Below are 16,980 nucleotides of genomic sequence, written 5' to 3' on the forward strand. Positions count from 1 at the left end.
ATTTTCACCCTTTAATATCCGTGAGTTAAACATCTTGACCACTATGCCACCCCCTTTAATTTAATATCCATTATATTGCTAAAGGTTTAGTGGTACTGTTTCTGTCCTGAATTTATTTAATGCTTTAGTCATCTGGTGGTCTTATTTAAATTTTACTTTCTATCGCAAGTAACTTGTTTCAGCCATGCTTTTTGAGGGGGGAAATAGTCTAATTACCCGTTTATCGTTTTCAGTTGTGGGGTCTGCACCAGCAACATTCTTATTTTACATATTTTTTTTTTTCAGCTTTGTGTAGTAGGAATGTAGTCTTTTAATAAAAGTGTGTTTTTTCCAAGCTTTGCATTTTTTTTACAGTTTTTATAGGGTGCACTTGCATTTTATTTTCCTAGCTTGCTTTTGTTTGTGTGTAATGTGTATTATTTTGGGGGGGGGGGGCATAATTTCAACCTGAGCTCTGTTCTACTTGTGTATTAGAATATCCCCATTCTTCAAACTGTATTTCTGGTCTCTTATCTGAGTGTTATTTTGTATGTTTTGCAGTGTTCAGTACTTCATTGTCTGGTTTAATCTTTGCTTTCCATGTTCTGTAATTGCTGTTTTTCTCTGCTAATGGTGAACTTAGGGCCTTACTATTTCTTGGTAATTCTAAAAGTAGACAACTCCATAGTAATGTTCCCCCAGCAAATGTCAGGACAATTCTGCAGTGAGTCGTTTAAGCTCAGTTAACTCAAATACTCCAAGAAAATGTTTCATTTTCACATCTGCATTATCTGCCCTTCACTTAAGGAAATATTCTCAAATTTAATATGCTTGAAGTATATAAAAGTACTTGTTTTACATTTCCATGCAAATACGTAAATCTTCAGGACTTTCTCATACCTAGTTGACACACATTTTTGTTGTTCGCCTCCCCTCCCGAGTCCAAACATTTTCTTTTGATTGCTCTTTTTATAGTTTTATAATCTTAACTTCCTCTCCTTAATGATACCTTCTTTTATTGATTCCTTTTTCTCGTATGTATATTCTGTCAGTATTTCCCAATATGGAGGGTGTTCTTTGACTCTTACTTTCTGTAACTCTTGCTTGTTTTCTGTACCCTTTGTTTTTTGTCAATAGGAATACATAACAGAATGATGCTGTAGTATGTGCAAAACATTAGCTTTTATAATTGGATTAGTTTCTGGTGTTGATCCTAGGGCTTTCAAAAACAGCCTGGGGAAAATGATCAATAGACCATACTACTTGGCCAAAGATGGCCTACACTTGTTCCCTCTGGGCTTATAGATTTTGGGTAAGCCTTTGTACACCCCATTATTGCCTTTTTTAGGCAATGCAAAATTGCAAAACTTTGCAAATAAAACTCAAAGGAACCCAAAAGGTGTTACTGCTCAATCCTAGGAGCCTTAACTGGAAACTCTACATGTTCTTACTGTGGAAATTGTAGACGTTTGTGCCATTTATTGAGGCATGGTTTAAAGCCACAGAAAGTACTCTAGCACTGCCAGGCCACAGTGCTTTTTATGTATTTAGACCATGAGCCCCACGGTTGGAGACTAAAGGTGGAGGTGTCTCTTTACATTAACCAGTATTGAGGTACATTTGAACAAGATGATGCCCTAGATGGTAACACTGTTGCTTACCTAAGGTACAGAAAGGTACTATGCCACAAGAGTCCCACTTATCTAGATCTATTGGAGGCAGTCTCCATCCAGCCAAACACCCTTTTCATGGGAGGCTTTTATTTACTCCTCTGTATACTGTATATGCTGCAGGCACAGTGTTTCCTTGTAAGCTCGAAGGCTTCCTGGCAAGCGGGGAGGAGGAGGCATAAACGGGGCCCATTTGGCGCTGCCTGCTGTGTGAAAGCAGTTTGTGTGCAAGCCTTTTGTGGTGGTTGTGAGAACGAGAGTTTGCTTGCAGGTGAGCTGTTATCTCCTCCTTACATTGTTGTTTCAGACAGACTTTTTTCACAGTCTTGGATCTTTTATTGGGATGCAAAAGTCAAGGTAGTTCAACACCAAGCTATATGATATTTGTGACTTGTCATTTGGGCCTATTGCTTTTACAACAGTGGAGGCATACTGGGTATTGCCTGGTTTGTTCATTGATATAAGCTCAAACTGTAAGACGTACCTCTGGTTTTCTGAATTTAATTCCTTATGTATTGTCTGGCTGCCAGGTTCTTAGTGCTGTGCAGCTCTTCTGTCATATAGCTGATGTAGCCAGTTGATGCTTGGACTGCTTTTGGCTATGAATTAAGCTGTAGTTCTTGGACAGTGTATGTAGTCTATGATCACTTCATTTGAAGTCATGGGAATTTGAGCAGTTTGTGTACTGTTCCAGAGAATTTTCTCTTCTGCATCATGCATTTGAAGTACTGTATTTTTTCCATTTGACAAACTACCTTTTCAGCAGTGTTTTTGTCAGCACACTGACTAGGAGAGCACTTGTATTGTTGCACACTTTTAGGATTTTAGCATTGTATACTAAAAATTGCGCTTAGAACTGCAGTTTTGAAATTTTCAATCAGCATGGGGTGTTCACTGATTTTGCGTGTCTTGTTGTTTTCTAGTGCCTCATGCTTAGCTGCACAACTTAGACTTCTGCAGCTACTATTAATTCAGAGAGACAGACTCTGGTTCTCTGTCATCAACCATTGTCAAGGCCGGCATCTGCATTGTTGGCTAGCTGTGGTTGTTGAGATGAGCATCTGTCTGATCCCTGCTTATCCTAGGAGGGAAGGAGCTGTGGCAGAGTATCCAATTTAGTTGGGCATCAGGTGGTGGGGCACTGCATCCATATTCCTTGTTGGCGATTTGCACTGTGTGAACAGAACAGGTAGCTTAGGTGCATAAATGACCGTGTTGCATTTTGCAGGGTTTGACAAGGCAGCCCAACTGCCCACAGCACTCATTTTTGCCTAAGAAAGAATAGAAAGGGTGCTTGGTTGTATGAGTGTGAAGATAGCCAGCTTTCTCTTCAGTAACCCAGTGAAACAGTTGGTGGCTTCAGAAATAAAAGCCAAAGGCATTAAAATAGGTTTGTTCAATTATCATTACTGCTTGTTCTGATTTTTTTTCATTGTTGTGCTACCAAGGTGTTGAATGTTTTTCAAATGCAGAACTATTGCAAATCAAATTGTGGGGAGTAATATAGCAGATGTGGTGCAGCACTTAACACTACTGTTTCTCTGTTATTTCACAATTGAGATGCCTTCTTGATAAGTTTGCACTGCCTTTAGTCTTTCCCATTCTGAGATGTGTGTAAATTGGTTGTTCAGATTGCTTGTGTGTTTATATGCGGCTGGGGGGGGGTGCTGTGGTGGGTTGGTGTCTTCTGTTTTTCCTGCCTTACACCCTTGGCTTGCATGAATAATTGTTTTCCTGCTATATCGAATGGGATAAACCTGTTTATCTGGATGGTTTTATGGTCAGAAATTATTTGATTGTGTTAGTGGGGAGAGCAAGTTACTAAGGTGGTATGCTGAGTTTTCCTCCTCTTTTTGGTGGTCCTTTTGAACTGCCTAGTCAGCAGTTTGTGTAAATAGGTGATGGTGCCACAGTAATTTGTAGCCATATGAACTATTTATTTACCACAAGATCTGTTTATCTTTAAGGCCAGGTACTTTCATGTTGGGTGCATCTGCGAGACAGATGGTGTAATAGAAAGTGGCAAACACCACATTAAGAAAACTACCAGATTTGTACAACCTCATATTTGTTTGCAACCATGGTTTCCACTTATGTGCAACAGTCACCATGGAAAGAATGTGCTGTAGTCTTGGTTTATTTTTCTTCTTAGATTACCTTTAATCTGTCTTGAGCGCCTAATGTGCATGATTTTGTGGGGTAGCATCAGTAAGTTGAGAGTGAAAATTTTGATCGCCAGATTTCCTTAATTACTTTGTATTAATTTGCAACACTGATAACACAAGTCAGGCAGTTAATGTTATGCACGCTATGCGACTGGCCTGAGCTAGCTACATCAGCAAATTTATTTTCATAAATATTTTTTCTTGACTGGCTAATTGGTAGTATGCAACTTCTCATTGCATTGCTTTTTAAAAATTCTGTGTTCGGTCATTAAGCTACTTTTCTGTTTAACTTATTCTGCAGCCTCCCAGTAAAAGAAGCTCTAACAGTGGAAGATTTCAATCAGTTTTGTACTTTTGTATTGGCATATGCAGGGTACATTCCCTATCCTGATGAGCTGAGACAGGTAAGTGAGTTTACATTTACTTTACCGATTTTCATTGATATTATAATCTGTATGCTACTTAGTGCCTGTCACGTATGCACATAGGGTTGCATATATAAAGTTGTGGAAAATTTTAATGGCATTTTCTGTGGGGCCTGATTTGATGTGGCTTTTGTAGTAAAACTTTTCCCAGTGAGCAGGTTTCAGCAAGTGCTGTTTAAGCCAGTGTCTAGCAGTTGTGCTTTTATGAAGCAACATGCAAGACTGGTTGAGATTATGTTGCCCGTGGTAATGCCAGGTGTTTGTAGCTATTGATATGTAACTTTGACAGAGGGATTGTATGTGGCTTGTACATCTCTAGAGTACTCCGCCAGTTAAGGATGTTGGCATAAAGTGGCACACCTAATACTTGTCATTTTACTAATTTGTTGGGTTTTCTTACACAGGCTTTTGTTGGATAAGTAATAAAATTATTTTGGTTGTGCGTGACCCCCCCCCCGAGAATTTCTTTGGCTTCACCAAACTGTTGTCTACTTCATCCTCTACCTTGTGATTCAGGTGGGTTTTATTTAAAACTTTCATTCCCCATGGGCACATATTCATAGCACTTAAGTGAAGGATGTGCAGTGAGTGGCCTTCTGTAACATGTCATTCTGTCATAGGCACTTGTCAGCCATTTGGGATGGTGCATTCAGTGAGATTTCATCTGTTCTTTGGGAATTGTAGCACCAGATGTGTTAACACCACTTTTCCAGAAGAGAGATGAGCAGACAAAGCTTTGGCACCACCTCAAGCTTGTATCATATAGGTTGTCTAAGCTGTGGTAAGAGCTTTATGCCGCAGTATTAGTTGAGCTGGTACAGGTTGCCCTAGTAAAGGTAGTCTCTATTTCGTTAAGCATGAGCTGTGCTGTGCTGGTAACGTGGAAGTTTCCACATGGGCTTTTGCTATGCAAACATTCTTTCTCCACTGTAGTTGATGCTTTCCAGGAGTCCCCCACAATCCCCTCTTTGTTGGTCACTTTCAGGCCATGTATGCATCTCCCTAGCATGGTTCCTTACCCTTCCCCAACTTATGGAATTAGCATTTTGCTGTGCAGCTCTTCTGTCATATAGCTGATGTAGCCAGTTGATGCTTGGACTGCTTTTGGCTATGAATTAAGCTGTAGTTCTTGGACAGTGTATGTAGTCTATGATCACTTCATTTGAAGTCATGGGAATTTGAGCAGTTTGTGTACTGTTCCAGAGAATTTTCTCTTCTGCATCATGCATTTGAAGTACTGTATTTTTTCCATTTGACAAACTACCTTTTCAGCAGTGTTTTTGTCAGCACACTGACTAGGAGAGCACTTGTATTGTTGCACACTTTTAGGATTTTAGCATTGTATACTAAAAATTGCTCTTAGAACTGCAGTTTTGAAATTTTCAATCAGCATGGGGGTGTTCACTGATTTTGCGTGTCTTGTTGTTTTCTAGTGCCTGCGTTTAGCTGCACAACTTAGACTTCTGCAGCTACTATTAATTCAGAGAGACAGACTCTGGTTCTCTGTCATCAACCATTGTCAAGGCCGGCATCTGCATTGTTGGCTAGCTGTGGTTGTTGAGATGAGCATCTGTCTGATCCCTGCTTATCCTAGGAGGGAAGGAGCTGTGGCAGAGTATCCAATTTAGTTGGGCATCAGGTGGTGGGGCACTGCATCCATATTCCTTGTTGGCGTATTTGCACTGTGTGAACAGAACAGGTAGCTTAGGTGCATAAATGACCGTGTTGCATTTTGCAGGGTTTGACAAGGCAGCCCAACTGCCCACAGCACTCATTTTTGCCTAAGAAAGAATAGAAAGGGTGCCTGGTTGTATGAGTGTGAAGATAGCCAGCTTTCTCTTCAGTAACCCAGTGAAACAGTTGGTGGCTTCAGAAATAAAAGCCAAAGGCATTAAAATAGGTTTGTTCAATTATCATTACTGCTTGTTCTGATTTTTTTTCATTGTTGTGCTACCAAGGTGTTGAATGTTTTTCAAATGCAGAACTATTGCAAATCAAATTGTGGGGAGTAATATAGCAGATGTGGTGCAGCACTTAACACTACTGTTTCTCTGTTATTTCACAATTGAGATGCCTTCTTGATAAGTTTGCACTGCCTTTAGTCTTTCCCATTCTGAGATGTGTGTAAATTGGTTGTTCAGATTGCTTGTGTGTTTATATCGGCTGGGGGGGGTGCTGTGGTGGGTTGGTGTCTTCTGTTTTTCCTGCCTTACACCCTTGGCTTGCATGAATAATTGTTTTCCTGCTATATCGAATGGGATAAACCTGTTTATCTGGATGGTTTTATGGTCAGAAATTATTTGATTGTGTTAGTGGGGAGAGCAAGTTACTAAGGTGGTATGCTGAGTTTTCCTCCTCTTTTTGGTGGTCCTTTTGAACTGCCTAGTCAGCAGTTTGTGTAAATAGGTGATGGTGCCACAGTAATTTGTAGCCATATGAACTATTTATTTACCACAAGATCTGTTTATCTTTAAGGCCAGGTACTTTCATGTTGGGTGCATCTGCGAGACAGATGGTGTAATAGAAAGTGGCAAACACCACATTAAGAAAACTACCAGATTTGTACAACCTCATATTTGTTTGCAACCATGGTTTCCACTTATGTGCAACAGTCACCATGGAAAGAATGTGCTGTAGTCTTGGTTTATTTTTCTTCTTAGATTACCTTTAATCTGTCTTGAGCGCCTAATGTGCATGATTTTGTGGGGTAGCATCAGTAAGTTGAGAGTGAAAAATTTTGATCGCCAGATTTCCTTAATTACTTTGTATTAATTTGCAACACTGATAACACAAGTCAGGCAGTTAATGTTATGCACGTTGCGACTGGCCTGAGCTAGCTACATCAGCAAATTTATTTTCATAAATATTTTTTCTTGACTGGCTAATTGGTAGTATGCAACTTCTCATTGCATTGCTTTTTAAAAATTCTGTGTTCGGTCATTAAGCTACTTTTCTGTTTAACTTATTCTGCAGCCTCCCAGTAAAAGAAGTCGAACAGTGGAAGATTTCAATCAGTTTTGTACTTTTGTATTGGCATATGCAGGGTACATTCCCTATCCTGATGAGCTGAGACAGGTAAGTGAGTTTACATTTACTTTACCGATTTTCATTGATATTATAATCTGTATGCTACTTAGTGCCTGTCACGTATGCACATAGGGTTGCATATATAAAGTTGTGGAAAATTTTAATGGCATTTTCTGTGGGGCCTGATTTGATGTGGCTTTTGTAGTAAAACTTTTCCCAGTGAGCAGGTTTCAGCAAGTGCTGTTTAAGCCAGTGTCTAGCAGTTGTGCTTTTATGAAGCAACATGCAAGACTGGTTGAGATTATGTTGCCCGTGGTAATGCCAGGTGTTTGTAGCTATTGATATGTAACTTTGACAGAGGGATTGTATGTGGCTTGTACATCTCTAGAGTACTCCGCCAGTTAAGGATGTTGGCATAAAGTGGCACACCTAATACTTGTCATTTTACTAATTTGTTGGGTTTTCTTACACAGGCTTTTGTTGGATAAGTAATAAAATTATTTTGGTTGTGCGTGACCCCGAGAATTTCTTTGGCTTCACCAAACTGTTGTCTACTTCATCCTCTACCTTGTGATTCAGGTGGGTTTTATTTAAAACTTTCATTCCCCATGGGCACATATTCATAGCACTTAAGTGAAGGATGTGCAGTGAGTGGCCTTCTGTAACATGTCATTCTGTCATAGGCACTTGTCAGCCATTTGGGATGGTGCATTCAGTGAGATTTCATCTGTTCTTTGGGAATTGTAGCACCAGATGTGTTAACACCACTTTTCCAGAAGAGAGATGAGCAGACAAAGCTTTGGCACCACCTCAAGCTTGTATCATATAGGTTGTCTAAGCTGTGGTAAGAGCTTTATGCCGCAGTATTAGTTGAGCTGGTACAGGTTGCCCTAGTAAAGGTAGTCTCTATTTCGTTAAGCATGAGCTGTGCTGTGCTGGTAACGTGGAAGTTTCCACATGGGCTTTTGCTATGCAAACATTCTTTCTCCACTGTAGTTGATGCTTTCCAGGAGTCCCCCACAATCCCCTCTTTGTTGGTCACTTTCAGGCCATGTATGCATCTCCCTAGCATGGTTCCTTACCCTTCCCCAACTTATGGAATTAGCATTTTGCTGAAAAAGATCATAATCTACAAAATTCATGGAAAGGTTTTCCTTTCCCCGTGATATGGTATATGTATACAGTCTGAATCTTGACTTTCAGGCATTGTCCATATCTGCTACTTTTGTGGTTTTCCCTAAAAATGTGATGTCCCTGCCGTGGATAAGACCTCAGTATCATTGCCACAGAAGGGTGGCAAACCCCATGGCAAAGGTAAGTCAAGTTCCAGTACCTCTCAGGTCTGCAGCACCATGGAGGTTGTATGTAATGTCCTACAAACTGAAGCTAAACTATGCTGGTGGTGACCTGGAAACCAAAAAATATTGAAAGCTCTTTATTCTAGTAAAGTGTAACTGATTTATAATTTACACATGTAAAACATTACAGAGCTTGTATGTATAAATATATTTATAGAATCTTACTCGGAACAGTTCAGCTCCACAGAGGGCTGATAAATTGGCTTATTAATATCTAGATAACTTTTATATTCTGAAATTTAAGTTAAATTATTTTGAAAACAAGCTATCCAAGCAAGCACAGGGAGGAGACAGAATTAGTAGTAATGACCAGCAAACACTTCAGTATGAACGTTTGCAGTGCCATTGTGTTAGTCAATGGGTTATTTTAAGTTTAGTGAGATTGCTCAAGATAAACCTTTTTAAGGAAAAGGAGACTAGGACAAAGCCAGAATCTAAGAGCCAAAAGTCCGCTGTTCCATTTTCGAAAAATAATGGTGGCTTACTTTGAATAAATTGTCGTAACTGGAAAGGTTGGGACTTAAAGCCATTTATCAGCCTGCAAGTGTTAAATTATCTTTAACTACCTGTAACATGGTGATCATCCTTTGTGATCAGTAAATTATAACTAGGTATTGATGTAATCCATCTTGATAAGATGGACAGTTGCATGTCTTACAAATAGGACATTGCAAATATCGTACGACAGTTGAACAGCTGAAACTCTTACACTGCAGTTGGGGTGTCCCACAGGGCTGTGTCCTAGGCCCACACTTGTTTAGGTTGTAGCTTTCAGATCTAACTTTATCTGAGGTGTTTTAGTGTGTGTGCAGATGACTTGATAATGGGTAGGCTGTGTGTTTACAGATGGGGCATGTCTGGAAAAGAACTTACCATTTGGGCACAAGGGTAATAATATGCTGACTTTTTCTGAGTTATAACCCGGTGGTAATTGAACCTTTCTAAAATGTCCTCACTAAAATCTTATTTCTGTTCTCATTTCCATACAGATTATGCTTTGGTATTTCTCAAATATCATTGTTCCTTTTTGTGTACATACTGGTGGTACTTTTTACAATTGGTAATTTCTTTTCTAGTGTTAATATATTTTAAAGTTTTTAATTTTATTTTTAATACGTTGATATTTGTTTCCTAATTATGTCTGAAAAACCTTCTGGTTTTAAAAGTGCATGGCCTGTGGCCATAAAATTCCATTTTGGATGCTCACTGTGCATCTGTTGGTTAGGCCCATCTCGCCTAGATATTGACTGAGCTATGCATGACCTTCAGTTTGCAGGCCTTGATAAGACAGGAAGAAGTTGATTTTTAAGAGGTTTGATACCCTCTAAAACTGCATTGATTTTAGCCCTAGAGGTTAACAAGAAAGGAGACTTGGTTACTGTGGACTAAAGAAAAAAGATCCCCCCGATTAATACTTTGGCTTGGGTAGCTGAATCTCCCCTAAAAGTGGCTAAAATTTTGGATCTGATGTGCTCAAGATCTGAGGCGTACATGGAAAAGAAATCTCCTCATTGGATCCATCATCTCAAGTGATTCCAGATTCAGTCTTCTCCCGTCTCAAGTCACCCTTTGTTTTTTTTTTTTTGTTTTGTTTTTGGGGGGGGGGTGTTTTTATATTCACAGAGACACTCCAGGTTGTCATCTGCAGCATCAGCTGTTCGATCTTCCAGAGTGATGAGGAAATTTCTCTGTTCTAGCACTGACCACATAGGGTCTGGAGACCCTTGTCAGTAACATTCCCCTGTTATTGGCTCCTTCGATCTGACCTTTGGTTTTGGAGCCATCTGATCAGAAGATGCTGTTGTCTTTGCAGTGGTATCTCTGAGTTGGGCCAGTGCTGGGTACTTCGGAGCTGGATGACTGAGCCGTAGCACTGGATCTGCAGTGTTGGAGTTGACTCCTAAAGCTCTTGTAGCATCAGCTCTAGATAGCTGTGCTTTCCTTCCTCAAGTAGTCTCTTTGGGGTAGAGGAAGCTTACTGTCCATAAACATGCCTTACCGATTCCATTGTTTTTCTTTTTCTCCGAGGTAGTCTAAATTCTTTTAATCGGCCATGTTTCTTTTGACTCTATCCATAGAGCATGCCAATTAAAGACCAGTGCTTTGTCCTGTTTAATTTTACTGCATGTGTTGCTCAGATGTAATGGAGTTGTGGATGGGGAGGCTTTCTACCATTCCTTCTGCTTGTCCACTACGGTCTCCTCAGTGTTTGGCTTTTCCACTTCTGTGGGGGGACTTCAGAGTGTCGGAAGTGTCTTGACAAGGCACTGCATTTGCATGCACTATTTGCCCTAGATTTGTCTGCTTCCTGGTTCATAAGTTGTTTTTAGACATGTGGCCCTGGAAACAATTGAAAAGCCTAAACTAATATTTCAGTTTCCTATAAATACTCTCATGTGCACTCTTTTTTTTTTTTTTTTTTTTTTTTTTTTTTTTTTTTTTTTGTTACTTAACCGTAGGCAAAGGGAGACTGAGGGAATAGAGTATGGAATGCAGACAAATGGAGACTGAGGGAATAGAGTATGGAATGCAGACAACTGTTAATCCTCTGTGCTAGCTAGAATGGTCCAAGTGTTTCCTGCAGGCAGAGGCAAATATTACAACATGCAGGCATTGCATGTTTCACTTAAAGATGAAAAGTTTTGTTAGACTGTTGTGGAAACATGATTTATGTCATCAAAGTATAAATTCTGAATTGCTTTGGAATGTAAAGAATGGATGCGAACTGTTTGTGTGTAAGAAGACTACAAGAAGCTAGAGGTTGCGTTCTAAGGTAATTGAACTTACAAAAAACTGCCTTTCGAGAAGGCAGTTTGAGAGTTGGCTGCTCAAATAAGTTTCTGCATTGGGTAGTTTTTTTTTGTTTTTTTTTTCTTAAGTGTCTATGTACAGGTCTACTCAAAGCATTTAATGAATACAAAATTGGAACTAAACCGTAAAGATGAGCACCCCCCCAGGCATTTTTCTGGGCTATAGCAAGATTTTGGAAGAATGTTTGGACAATTTTCCCCTGCATTTAAGGTGCATCATCCTAACCTTGGCACCCCCCTGCCTTTTGACCCTCAGCCCCAAGCGGTCTACGATCCTATTTGCTCCTCACTGGGGTGAAAACCATCACTGTCCCATTTGTCCCTACGCACACCAACTGTCCAGATTTTTACTTTTTTTTCGTCTATTCTCCGGCCAGTACCCTAGGACGGTTATAAGGGCTTTGTGCCTTAAACCAACAAAATCCATATCCCTACTTTTCTGGCAAGTCAGAGGATTGAAGTTACTAAATTAATGACTGCCATTTGAGTTTCAGGCGCTGTCATTCAGAAAATATGTAATGGCAAATCTGTCATTCTAGCAACTTTCTCAGTTTATAGGAGCAGTATTTTAAGTCTGTCTATCCCTATTTTGGGGCCTTTTCTGGCTTTGTCCAGATTTCTTGTGTTGAGATGTATGTCCTTGTGTGAGGCGAGATCCAAATGTAGGGCAGCCATCTGGTCCCTCCTGACCTTGAGAGCTCCTAACAGCCATTGGCTTCTTCCAAGGAATGCTTTCACTAACGAGCTCCTAACGGCCATTGGCTTTTTCCAAGGAATGCTTTCACTGACGGCCATTGGCTTTTTCCAAGGAATGCTTTCACTGACGGCCATTGGCTTTTTCCAAGGAATGCTTTCACTGACGGCCATTGGCTTTTTCCAAGGAATGCTTTCACTGACTGCCATTGGCTTTTTCCAAGGAATGCTTTCACTGACGGCCATTGGCTTTTCCAAGGAATGCTTTCACTGACGGCCATTGGCTTTTCCAAGGAATGCTTTCACTGACGGCCATTGGCTTTTTCCAAGGAATGCTTTCACTGACTGCCATTGGCTTTTTCCAAGGAATGCTTTCACTGACTGCCATTGGCTTTTTCCAAGGAATGCTTTCACTGACTGCCATTGGCTTTTTCCAAGGAATGCTTTCACTGACGGCCATTGGCTTTTTCCAAGGAATGCTTTCACTGACGGCCATTGGCTTTTTCCAAGGAATGCTTTCACTGACGGCCATTGGCTTTTTCCAAGGAATGCTTTCACTGACTGCCATTGGCTTTTTCCAAGGAATGCTTTCACTGACTGCCATCGGCTTTTTCCAAGGAATGCTTTCACTGACTGCCATTGGCTTCTTCCAAGGAGTGCTTTCACTGCTGATCTATGGGGAAAAGCACACAAGCTTCTCCTTTTGACTGTTCCCTGACCCATGTGACTGGGCCACTGCAGCATGATCCTGTCATCCTCAACTTCGTGGGTTGCATCTCCTAATGCTCCCACTGGGTGTCATGAAGTGGTGGGTGTATTTTGTATTGCGGGGACACCTATAATTTTGATAAGGTTGTCTTAAGTATTGATCTCGTTAGCAGTTAGGAGAAGGCAAGTATTTGAAGCCATGCCTGTGTTTTCCTTGACTTTGGCTATAAGTGCTAGGCATATCCAATGAGCAGTGCTAGGCATATCCAATGAGCAGTGCTAGGCATATCCAATGAGCAGTGCTAGGCATATCCAATGAGCAGTGCTAGGCATATCCAATGAGCAGTGCTAGGCATATCCAATGAGCAGTGCTAGGCATATCCAATGAGCAGTGCTAGGCATATCCAATGAGCAGTGCTGTGAAAGATGTGTAGATAATTGCTGGATTTTATAATCTGGTTTTAATGTAAAAGTGGACAACTCTGCAGCTTTATGAAATCCTTCTAAACAAGGTGGTGGTTTCTTAATGCCATTCATGTTTTTATTAAATTGAAGTCTGTGAAATGTGGGAATCTAATTGGCCTATCTGTTGAGGAGTTTTAAATACTCCTTTTTAAAATTTTGTAACTAGCACTTTTTTCTGACTTTCTGTACTTGAGTTAATAGCAAGTCTATTTTACTTTCAGAAGGCTTTTCACATCTGTTTACGCTTTAGTAAGATTGCCAAACTCTCATATTCTACGTTAGTCACATCCATAATTGGCAGTTTTTTGGTGCCAAGAGCAGTTATGCCAAACAAAGTTGAAGTAATTCCTATAAATGCACCAGTTTCCAGACTTTTGGAGATTAAGGCTTAATGAAGTAAGTTTCTTGAATTAAATGGCTTGTGCTTTAAATGATCTGGCTGCACACAATTCAAAACTTGGTTTTATAAGCATTTTTAAACCAGTCATTTTAAGAACTACAGTGCATGCCTACTTTTCATGTTAATGGGCTAATTATGTCATCAATTTGCACAAAACTTGAACTCTGGGCCTTGCCCAGTCTATTGCTATCCCTGGCTTGGTTTTGTTTTTAATAGTTTGTCACCTTCTCTGCATAGCATGAACCATGGCCTCGAGCCAACCTCAGTCCTCGCAACAGTACTGGCAGCACGCTCGATAGTGACAGTTGGGAATCATTCCACTCCGTGGATTTGCGTGCCTTGCACTGTGGGAAGAAAGTGAAAATCATCAAGCACAAAGCGCGAACAAAACAAGGGAGGTCAAACAATTTGATAGGATGCCATAGTTTTCCTACTATGCCTTGTATACCCAAGAAGGACAAGAAAAATAAAAAGCTGTGCCTTAAAAGGCTGGTTTTGCAAGCAGAAAAGAAAAAAAAGTCATCACTTTCTCACAGTTTTACCGAGTCGGGAGAGCTGGCAAAACTTCCAAGTCTCCAGTTAGATCCCAAAGTGAGGGTACCATCAGAACGGTTGGAGAGTACTCCCATCAATGTTTCTGTTGAAGCAAACTTTGGCTTGCATTGTTACAAAAATCCACCGGTGGACTTTCAGCCAAGGTCACTGCTGGAGGACTTTACCAAGGTAGAGCAGTCGACAAGGACAGCGTTTAACACCACCGTGGATTTTACTGAGCAAGACTTTCCTGGTACTATACATAGTGATCCGCTGGAAGAGTTACGACCAGCAGTTAAGGGTGAAAATTTAAGTCAAAATCCAGGTAAGTGTGCGTTTTTTTTTTTTTATATACATCTCCAAACCCTTCTCGAAAATAAATGAAGTATGACGCCAAACATGCTGCCAGTTGCTTTTCAAGCCCTAAAATAGTGGCAGTGGTATTGGGATGGATTTTTATGCTGTATATTGTGATTGCTTACATTGTTTGAAAATTGACACCCATTTAAAACAGCTTTTTGACTTAATCAGAAACTGTCTTGTATTAAGTAACATTCTCTGTTATATCTTCAGATGGGGTGAAGGCAACAAAAGGGGTTTAAGATTATTTAACACATGAATTTGATACATCACACACAACTAAATAATGCTTTTCTCCTTATTTTCCTCAAAAAATCTGTGTATATGATGACCCATTTGCCTGAATCCATTTCCAAAGTAATAGCAGTGTTTTAAGCCTCATTAATGGTGTCTTAGCAAGCTGAAAAGTAAAATGCATTTTGCTTGGGCATTTCTGTAACATTTTTGAAGATTATATGCAGGTTTCTTTTAAGAATGCATGGTTTGCTGCATTGTGGTTAACAGATGTGGAATTGGGGTCCTGCTTAAATTTTTGTGCTTGAGGTTTGACTAGCAAAGGTGTGCCACTGGCATTAGGCCTGCTTTCCCAGGCTGCCTTTTTTCTTATGCACTGTAGCACCATTGTTTCTTTTTCAGCCTGAAGGATTTGGTACAGAAAAAAAACTGCCCCACTCTGCTTGTGGTGATTTAGTTTTGTTATGCTAATGCCTCCCTTTCATTGAGAGATTTTCTTCAGCCCCCCCCCCCCAAAAAATTATATGCATCTTCCCATTAAATTTTTTCGCTGCTGGAAGCCGGTCTTTCAGCCTGTTTCAGGTCTGCTTGATAGGCAAATTCTACCTGCTGCTTTAATGCTTGTTTGGAACTCCAGCTGGACACCTCATAGTGTTAGATTCTGTGACACGACCATTGATTCCAAGGGTATTTTGCTTGTAAACTCATGAAGCTGAGGAGCATCATTCTGTCCCCTCCACCCCATTAGTGCTACAATTTCTATGGGGGCTACAAATCGCATTTGTATTTAAAATGAAAACTATCTTCAGAATTGTGCACCTTTCAAATGCAGTCTCTCGTTTAATGGAAGGAAGACCTAGGAGAGAAGCGCGGTCTGATAATTTTTGACCCCCCCCCCCCCAATCTGTCGAAGTGTTTTGAGTGAGTACCTCCTTTACTTCTCCCATTCCTGTTCTCCCACCCATTGATCATGTAATCCCTTAGTCAATCTTGCATCCATTGCAGGGTGCCTACCCTTCTCCAGGCTTGTAGCGCTGTGGGGTCACTTTTTCACCTTGTACATTTGCTGGAAAGGAGTGTCACAAATGCTGCTTCGTGTTGGCCTTTTAGCTTCTTGCAAGCTTTGAGCCTGTTTGTACAGATACTGTTTCGGCTAATATCAAGTCTCTGTGGTCAGTCCTACATGTTAGCCTTACCAGTGGGCTGGGGGGTTTCTGGACCATATGCACGTTCCTTTGCCAGTTTGCCTACCAGGTCTTTTTTATTCTAGCATCTCCCCTCGGGTGTTGTGAAAACAGACCCTGTTCTGAGTGTCCGGTGCCCCTCCTTTCCAGGACACCCTTTGGGTATCTTGAGGTTGGAAGCTGGGTAGGTCCAGTTGTTTCGGCTGCTTTGTTTGGGTAGTAGTCCGATCTTGCTACCCCCCCACCCCCAAACCTTAAGGCAGCTGCTGGAATTTTCTGAGGTTGATCTCCTGACACCTAGAAAGTGTATGTGAGGTGCACCATATTGATTCAAGTTTTTACCTGTCCTGATGACGTGAATGATTGACTGTGCCTATCCTGTACTGCCTATCCTGTAGTCTCTTCTACCCCCCCCCCCCCACACCTTCTGTAATTGACCCTATGTTTGAGTTCTTGGAGTTGGTGTGTAAGGAAGTGTATTTCTTTGCGGAATGTTACCTTCATCGTCCCATCGCACTCCTATTGAAGTTGCTGAATGCTTATAGTCTGTCATCTAAATGGTCCTGTTTTTTTCTCCTGTGGGTGATATCTTCAAAAACTCAGATGAAATATCCTGGGAAATGCCAGATTTTGTAGCTTCAGTCAATGTGGACTTTTTTTTTTTTTTTGGGGGGGGGGAGGTGAGTTTTTTGGGGAAGGTGAGGCAGTCTTGAGCTTGAAGACCCCAACTTTTTGTTCTCCACATGCCTTCTGGAGAATGGATGGATTTGGGATGCACATGCTGATGTCTACTACTGTCTTTGCAGGTGCTTCTGTAACACAAGTTGTGTTTTCAGTTAAGTAATGTAGATTAACTGCGTCCATGTTATGACAGAGCTGCCTGATCACTCCTTAAGAGTGCATCTAAGGTTTCTGTGCAGCTTGAGGTAGGTCTGTAATACCACAGAAGGGCTTACTGGGCAGCAGTT

The 16,980-nt window shown here is 40.8% G+C and overlaps 1 protein-coding gene across 8 annotated transcripts in view; it reads left to right on the forward strand.

The window, feature by feature from the left end:
* Positions 1–16,980, forward strand: part of LOC122800867 (PHD finger protein 13-like) — a 314,375-nt gene that overhangs the window by 11,371 nt on the left and 286,024 nt on the right. For all 8 annotated transcript variants that reach the window (XM_044070192.1, XM_044070190.1, XM_044070193.1 and 5 more), the window contains exons 3-4: positions 7,213–7,314; positions 13,938–14,559. In XM_044070192.1, coding sequence (XP_043926127.1) covers positions 7,213–7,314; positions 13,938–14,559 — 724 coding nt within the window. The remainder of the gene's footprint in view (positions 1–7,212; positions 7,315–13,937; positions 14,560–16,980) is intronic.

Source organism: Protopterus annectens, chromosome 4.part1 (assembly GCF_019279795.1).
Source record: "Protopterus annectens isolate FY-2018-M chromosome 4.part1, PAN1.0, whole genome shotgun sequence".
In the NCBI taxonomy this organism is placed as follows: domain Eukaryota; kingdom Metazoa; phylum Chordata; order Ceratodontiformes; family Protopteridae; genus Protopterus; species Protopterus annectens.